Source organism: Haliotis rubra, unplaced genomic scaffold (genome assembly GCF_003918875.1).
Source record: "Haliotis rubra isolate DU_JTF1 unplaced genomic scaffold, ASM391887v1 Scf1052, whole genome shotgun sequence".
Taxonomy (NCBI): Eukaryota; Metazoa; Mollusca; class Gastropoda; order Lepetellida; family Haliotidae; genus Haliotis; species Haliotis rubra.
Window position 1 is genome coordinate 19,379 of NW_025764951.1, and position 8,888 is coordinate 28,266.

At 42.7% G+C, this 8,888-nt stretch overlaps 1 protein-coding gene and 1 long non-coding RNA gene across 2 annotated transcripts; one reads left to right on the forward strand and one right to left on the reverse strand.

The window, feature by feature from the left end:
* The first annotated feature begins 2,422 nt into the window (after positions 1-2,422).
* Positions 2,423-5,483, forward strand: LOC124276637. The gene is made up of 2 exons (XM_046712303.1): positions 2,423-2,525; positions 2,921-5,483. Exon 2 carries the CDS (start codon positions 3,007-3,009, stop codon positions 3,739-3,741), a length of 735 nt encoding a protein of 244 aa, XP_046568259.1. The 5' UTR covers positions 2,423-2,525; positions 2,921-3,006; the 3' UTR covers positions 3,742-5,483.
* Positions 5,484-7,256: 1,773 nt separating this feature from the next.
* LOC124276688 lies at positions 7,257-7,829 on the reverse strand. The gene is made up of 2 exons (XR_006898622.1): positions 7,661-7,829; positions 7,257-7,603 (listed from the first exon to the last, which is right to left on the reverse strand). It is a non-coding gene; the product is annotated as an uncharacterized LOC124276688 (long non-coding RNA).
* Positions 7,830-8,888: the final 1,059 nt, after the last annotated feature.

Consider the following 8,888-nt stretch of genomic DNA (forward strand, 5'->3'; position numbering starts at 1 on the left):
TTTCGAATTTTTCAAAATGGATCAGTTTTCAAATCTAAGTTAGCCCTGTTCACGTGTGTATATAGAATTACAATGATACTCCGTCGTGTATTTCTGATCGCGTGCATATACACCTACATACCTGCAGCTAGTGACTACAAGCTATATCTGATCCCTGACACCTACATACCTGCAGCTAGTGACTACAAGCTATATCTGATCCCTGTCACCTACATACCTGCAGCTAGTGACTACAAGCTATATCTGATCTCTGACACCTACATACCTGCAGCTAGTGACTACAAGCTATATCTGATCCCTGACACCTACATACCTGCAGCTAGTCACTTCAAGCTATATCTGATCCCTGACACCCACATACCTGCAGCTAGTGGTTACACGCTATATCTGATCCCTGACACCTGCATACCTGCAGCTAGTGACTACAAGCTATATCTGATCCCTGACACCTGCATACCTGCACCTTGTGGCTACAAGCTATATCTGATCCCTGACACCTACATACCTGCAGCTAGTGACTACAAGCTATATCTGATCCCTGACACCTACATACCTGCAGCTAGTGACTACAAGCTATGTCTGATCTCTGACACCTACATACCTGCTGCTAGTGACTACAAGCTATATCTGATCCCTGACACCTACATACCTGCAGCTAGTGACTACAAGCTATATCTGATCCCTGACACCTACATACCTGCAGCTAGTGACTACAAGCTATATCTGATCTCTGACACCTACATACCTGCTGCTAGTGACTACAAGCTATATCTGATCCCTGACACCTACATACCTGCAGCTAGTGAATACAAGCTATATCTGATCTCTGACACCTACATACCTGCTGCTAGTGACTACAAGCTATATCTGATCCCTGACACCTACATACCTGCAGCTAGTGACTACAAGCTATATCTGATCTCTGACACCTACATACCTGCTGCTAGTGACTACAAGCTATATCTGATCCCTGACACCTACATACCTGCAGCTAGTGACTACAAGCTATATCTGATCTCTGACACCTACATACCTGCTGCTAGTGACTACAAGCTATATCTGATCCCTGACACCTGCATACCTGCAGCTAGTGACTACAAGCTATATCTGATCCCTGACACCTACATACCTGCAGCTAGTGACTACAAGCTATATCTGATCTCTGATACCTACATACCTACAGCTAGTGACTACAAGCTATATCTGATCCCTGACACCTACATACCTGCAGCTAGTCACTTCAAGCTATATCTGATCCCTGACACCCACATACCTGCAGCTAGTGGTTACACGCTATATCTGATCCCTGACACCTGCATACCTGCAGCTAGTGACTACAAGCTATGTCTGATCCCTGACACCTACATACCTGCTGCTAGTGACTACAAGCTATATCTGATCCCTGACACCTACATACCTGCAGCTAGTGACTACAAGCTATATCTGATCCCTGACACCTACATACCTGCAGCTAGTGACTACAAGCTATATCTGATCTCTGACACCTACATACCTGCTGCTAGTGACTACAAGCTATATCTGATCCCTGACACCTGCATACCTGCAGCTAGTGACTACAAGCTATATCTGATCCCTGACACCTACATACCTGCAGCTAGTGACTACAAGCTATATCTGATCTCTGATACCTACATACCTGCAGCTAGTGACTACAAGCTATATCTGATCCCTGACACCTACATACCTGCAGCTAGTCACTTCAAGCTATATCTGATCCCTGACACCCACATACCTGCAGCTAGTGGTTACACGCTATACCGATCCCTGACACCTGCATACCTGCAGCTAGTGACTACAAGCTATGTCTGATCCCTGACACCTACATACCTGCTGCTAGTGACTACAAGCTATATCTGATCCCTGACACCTACATACCTGCAGCTAGTGACTACAAGCTATATCTGATCCCTGACACCTACATACCTGCAGCTAGTGACTACAAGCTATATCTGATCTCTGACACCTACATACCTGCTGCTAGTGACTACAAGCTATATCTGATCCCTGACACCTGCATACCTGCAGCTGGTGGCTACAAGGTATATCTGATCCCTGACACCTACATACCTGCAGCTAGTGACTACAAGCTATATCTGATCTCTAACACACCCACAAACATGTTTACATTAAGTCACACTGCCAATAAACCACATATGAAATGTACACCAGGAAGTACAATTTACACAAGGAAAGGACTAACACAGGCAACTATACGCTCGCTCATATCGGAATTTATTTTAAAAATCGAACACGGATATAGCACGACCTCGCGTTATCCGCGAGTGCCTATCTATGGGCTCAGCTTTTAAAACTATACGAACTGTAACTTTACCCCATTTACAGGCTCTGAGACGGAATATCTGCCCATCAACTCACACCATCACCAGACATCGTCAGGGAAGACAGTCTGGCATTGCCCTGCTCCACTGCGGGTCTAGCCTGCAGGAATAGTGACCAGACTTCCGGAATATGCAATAACTACAGAATAAGATTCTTCTGTAAACGTACGTGCCTTTATGTGGCGTGAATACTTATGTTTCTCTCTATGATATTTTTTGTGAATTCAAGTCTGGATGCCTAAAGACTGTCCTGGGCTCCATTGCCATTTGAGATTTTTTTACATTATGGTAAATAAGATCTTAATTTAGTGCTTATAGATTATATTTTGGGGACTAAAAGTCAGTCTAGCTCCTCACATTAAATTCCGTTGTCCCCAGCAACATAAGCTGGTTGTAGGAGACGACCTACGGTAACAGCGGGTCTGGCTCGGGAACTTGGTTGTTGACATGTCTTTATTGACAATTTTTTTTTATCGAGTTTTACGTTAAACATTTGGAATATATCTCATAGCAGTAGCATAAATTCGTGCAAACTCTTTATCTCCTTTCCGTGTTTTCAGCACTAAACAGGGTCCACACGGAAGGAGACACGACACAAGACGAGGACGAGGAAGGGAATGGTACAAGACGTGTCCCCCGATTTGACATGCGCATTTACATCATCCTCGCGGCTATTCCGGTCGTCATCTTTCTGTTCTGTATTTGCTGGTCGTGCACCTTCGAGAAGCGACGTCGCCGGAACAGACGCTCTACGCGTGCGCGACGTCAAGCTCAAGACGAGGAGGCGGTTCACCCGGAAGTGTTTCTTCCTCCGCCGAGCTACCAGGAACTATTTGGCTTGCATGGAGGGCCTTTCGTGTTATCTCGACATTATTCTTTGTGCAGAAAGTGCAAATCTTCCCAATGTGGCATTTTTAGGGACAGACATTTGACAAATCTTGACTCTGAAACCTCTAACGAATCTCTTTCAACTTCATCTGAACATGAGCCGGACGTCATGATAACATCAGAAACCACGTCTTCATCCGCGGGGTCTCCGTCCTCTTCGAGATCGAACTCGATCAATGAAAGCAATTCTTCCGAAAGCAGTGCCTCCACAACGAACACAGACGCCGAGGCACCGAACTCTCAAACGGTCCAGCCTGCTCAGTGTGACTGCCCTTGCCATAAACAAGCAACTGGACTCAGTGTTTATGACAATCCCGCATATGAACCGGAAGTAGAGATACAAAATGGCCGGTCATCACGGATATCGGGGATGCATTTGCCTGTATTTTCTTTATTCAGGTCCACATCTGCTTCCTCCGTGGAAGAAGCCCCACCTCCAAATTACAAGGAGGCTTTGAAAATATTGAAACTGAACAAAACATTCTCTCGTTGAAACACTGTTGTTTGTTCGTCAGAAACACATGCGGGCATTTCCAGCTATCTCGTATAGATAGGTCCTTGAAATATGAAAACCCCAGCTGATCACGTGACTACTCGTCAAAGTTACATCCTTCCGTGAAATCCTACACCAAGGGGAGATAACTATTTATGTAGATAGATGACTGAGTAATATTATAATGTTGAACTGTATTCGTGTATCTGTTATATCTTTGATATTATGTTTGTGTAATGAGAGTTGCTCAAGTTAGTGTACACTGTGAACTTCAACCAGACAATCCTTCACGGATCACCCTTTATACAGTATCACCTCTCATTATCAGTTCATGTGTGGGGCATGGGTAGATAGTTTCCCAAGTATACATGTATATCGCTCTTTACTGTTGTCAGCTGTGAAGGAAACTCCTAGTTCGTGGGTCGATGCTGGCATTGGGTTTGCCTGTCCCAGATGAACATTACCTTTGAAGGCGTTGTGCTTCCACTACGACGATGTAGAGCTAGCGGTGTATATCCCAGAGATTGGTCTGCGGATTAAAACTCAAACCGGAATCATACCTATATATGTTTGACCCAAGGGAATGTCCACTTTGTAGAGCCGTGATGTTCAACTGACACTGCTACACGAACTTAACTGTGTACTTTGAACTTTGAACTTTGTACCTAGACTGAATTACATGCGAGGCCAGTAAGACACGGAAGGAAGATCCTGTGTGACCCGTGACAAAGCAACGTGTATCTTGTTCTTCTGCTGCTGGGAAGTATGTTGTTACGAGATATGATGACGTGATGCTGTGACGTCAAATGGAGTTTCTCCCTTCGCCCCGGAGTCACTACACCAGGGGAGATACCCTGTATCATCCAATGTCAGCATGTTTGTTTCTCTGAGAAACTGACTTGGATCTGTTACTCAAAGTAGAGGCAATCAAAACCACGAAACTGTGTATTCCCTGCGGAAACCGTGATTACCATACTAATAACAACAGTAATAACGGAATGTGTTAGTTTGCTGTTGACGTCATGGACAGCATATATTATGACGTCCTTGTTTAATAAAATAAACCAAATACTGAATGGATATTGTGTCGTATATATGTTGTAGTAGCAATGTACATGATCCATTCTGGGTCCGACATAACTGCTTGACATCGTCAGCATCAATCTCAGCACTCGGGACGTGAATCAAGCAGATATCAAGCAGAAACATAGACTGAGTTAACCAGGATTCGAACCCGGAACCACAGGTTAACGTGACAATGTATAAGACTCAAGGAATGCTAAAGGGGGCGTTCAGATGATATCAACAAGTCGTTCAACAAATAAAGCTTCAAGTATCTCAGAACACGATGATTGGGTAACTCTTGTTGGTCATCTGGGTCTTGTCTTGTCCGTCGTAGACTGTTTTGCACTAGGGTAAATATAAGGTGCAATGTGCAACTACATTATCTCCCTTATTTCGCCAGGATCAGCCGCGGCTCACACGTTTTACTGCAATCACATAAGTAAACTGTTGGTGCAGAATTTTCTCCAGCAGTAACTGGAAAACTGATGAAAGTGATAAAACCCAATAAACTCAATTTCAATTCACTCATATTGACCTATGGATATAGAATATATGACACCTACATATGTGGCTGTCCATATTGTCGAATACTTTCATACTTTCAAGGACAGGTCAGAAATATCCAAATGGTATGGAATCCCAGAAGGGACATTGTCGAGTTGTCATTGCAAAACAATTTAAAACCTGACATCGATCCGCAACAGTATATTCCTTTCATGATTCCATCACTTTGTGGAATGGGTGATTGAGGTTTTACACAACTTTTAGCAATATTGCAGACGCAGACGATGCAGATATCGTACCCATGTGGGGAATCGAACACGGGTCTTCGGCGTGACGAGCGAACACTTTAACCACTAGACTACCTCACCGCCCCCACTTCGTGGAGGAGAAAGGAGCGTGACTGTGTTCGTGCACCTATTGGGAACACTGATAGAATATCGCTGTATGCTGTGTTACCAACAACAGACACGGAAATTGATATTATTCGTAAATCATTAACATACATAGGTAATTTCCAGTTGTTCAGTTACGGTCGTCGTGACGATCTAATTTGATGAAGCTACACTATCAGTCTTCACTGTTAGTTGTTTAACACCACACTACACATTCAAGGTGGTTTAAAAATCTAATCTGGAACAAGTCATTTATGTTCTATTGCGCCAATCATCAATTCATCTGTACCAGAGGCCCAATTGTGACAGTAACCAATAGTTTCTGTAGCAGAGGCCCACTTGTGGCAGTAACCAATAGTTTCTGTAGCAGAGACCCCTTGTGGCAGTAACCTATAGTTTTTGTAGGAGAGGCCCACTTGTGGCAGTAACCAATAGTTTTTGTAGCAGAGGCCCACTTGTGACAGTAACCAATAGTTTTTGTAGCAGAGGCCCACTTGTGGCAGTAACCTATAGTTTCTGTAGCAGAGGCCCACTTGTGACAGTAACCTATAGTTTCTGTAGCAGAGGCCCACTTGTGACAGTTACCAATAGTTTCTGTAGCAGAGGTCAACTTGTGGCAGTAACCAATAGTTTCTGTAGCTGAGGCCCACTTGTGGCAGTAACCTATAGTTTCTGTAGCAGAGCCCCCTTGTGGCAGTAACCAACATTTACCGGAGCAGAGGCCCACTTGTGGTAGATGCCCGCTAGTGGCAGTAGTATAGTGTGTATGGACCGATCCCAGGAGAGAACATACTGGTTCTACAACAGAAAATTCCACGCCAATAACCGCTGTTTAAAGTTGGTTCCACTACAAAAGTGAACGCGTATGGTTAATCCGTTTTTAACGCTTTTCAAGACTTTCAACAGTCTCAACATTCTCAAGATATTTGTATTAGTTGGGTGGCATGACTTACTCCTACTTCGTGTAAATCCTGCATATGTAAGCAGTAAACCCCATAATGCAGTGTGAACACAACGCCATTTATAATCACAAACAAACAAATAAAATAGATTAAGTCTGTTAGGATTTTCTGTACTTTTATTAGCAAGTATATATCATGCAGTACAAATTAAATCCTTTTCAAGTGAGTTTTGTGATTGACATATCTTTTTAAGATTGAACCAACTAGGTATGACAGTCAGCACTGAACTATGTCTGGTAGCGATCTTATTATCTGCACCCGGAGCTCGCTCAATGTACCCTGTCTCAAAAGCATTTCAGTCTGTTGGGAAGCGACCATTTTCCTGTCCTTGTAACAGTAGGCAATATAGATAACGAAAACCAGAATAATCCACAAGAACCAAAATTCTAAAACAAAGCCCGCTGGTTCGAAAATTTGTGTAACTAGGTAAACCAAATTGAACAAGAAAACAAAGACCAGGACAATGTTTGCCAAAACCTAACACACTGCATCATGTATAAAGCTAAAGAATTCATTCCTTTAAAATGCCTACAATAGATAACCCTTCAGTATTGTGGTAGATCAAAACAATCAAACAGACCAGGAAAAAGAGCACTGTACAATGCTGTATACACAGTGCTGTGGTTCCCACTTATCCAGTGCCAGGTTACATCAATCGGGTGGCGTACACTGTATAAAACATCATGTCATACAGTGTATGCAATATGTCATGCATACATTCATACCAGAATCCACTAAGGTTACAATACTTGAAAATAGTACCATGCTATATACACTTCTACAACCCTATACGCTGGTACATGCAGCAATACACAACTATATATATGACATGTACACCAAAGCTAAACAATGCCATAGTATAACACGATAGTATACTACAATGTCACCTACACCACGACACAGTGTTATATACAGATATTCAGCTTCCAGATATGTTTCCTCTCTTGCATGGTAGACAGTTTCTGATGCGTTCATCAGTAAAGGTCATATCTGCACACCTAAGACAAGATCACAAACATTAGAGTGTTTCCAATGCAACGACATCGCAAATTGTGTTAGTTTTATCTATTAGTTGTCAGATCTGCGCCCTCAGATACAAGGAGATGATAAACATCATAGTGTCCACTTTCAAATGCCATCATTATTGGTGTTTGTTTTGACTTTCCTCCACGTCTGTTGATGTCCCATGTTTTCATTGATAGGATGTGTTTCACAATAGATATGTTACCTCCTTTACATGCCAACATCAGACAGTCAGTGTCGTCTTTATCAGTAAGGGTCAGATCTGCGCCCTCAGATACAAGGAGATGATAAACATCATAGTGTCCACTTTCAAATGCCATCATTATTGGTGTTTGTTTTGACTTTCCTCCACGTCTGTTGATGTCCCATGTTTTCATTGATAGGATGTGTTTCACAATAGATATGTTACCTCCTTTACATGCCAACATCAGACAGTCAGTGTCGTCTTTATCAGTAAGGGTCAGATCTGCGCCCTCAGATACAAGGAGATGATAAACATCATAGTGTCCTCCTTTCAACGCCATCATTATTGGTGTTTGTTTTGACTTTCCTCCACGTCTGTTGATGTCCCATGTTTTCCTTGATAGGATGTGTTTCACAATAGATATGTTACCTCCTTTACATGCCAACATCAGACAGTCAGTGTTGTCTTTATCAGTAAGGGTCAGATCTGCGCCCTCAGATACAAGAAGATGATAAACATCATAGTGTCCACTTTCCAATACCATCATTATTGGTGTTTGGTTTGAATATCCTCCCCGTCTGTTGATGTCCCATGCTTTCATTGATAGGATGTGTTTCACAATAGATATGTTACCTCCTTCACATCCCAACATCAGACAGTCAGTGTTGTATCTATCAGTAAGGGTCAGATCTGCGCCCTCAGATACAAGGAGATGATAAACATCATAGTGTCGAAATTCCAATGCCATCATTATTGGTGTTTGGTTTGAGTATCCTCCCCGTCTGTTGATGTCACATGTTTTCATTGATAGGATGTGTTTCACAATAGATATGTTACCTACTTTACATCCCAACATCAGACAGTCAGTGTTGTATCTATCAGTAAGGGTCAGATCTGCGCCCTCAGATACAAGGAGATGATAAACATCATAGTGTCCCCTTTCCAATGCCATCATTATTGGTGTTTGGTTTGAGTATCCTCCCCGTCTGTTGATGTCACATGTTTTCATTGATAGGA

Bases quoted from the DNA above. Each gene is read 5' to 3' on its own strand.
- LOC124276637 (XM_046712303.1), top strand. From the start codon at position 3,007: ATGCGCATTTACATCATCCTCGCGGCTATTCCGGTCGTCATCTTTCTG.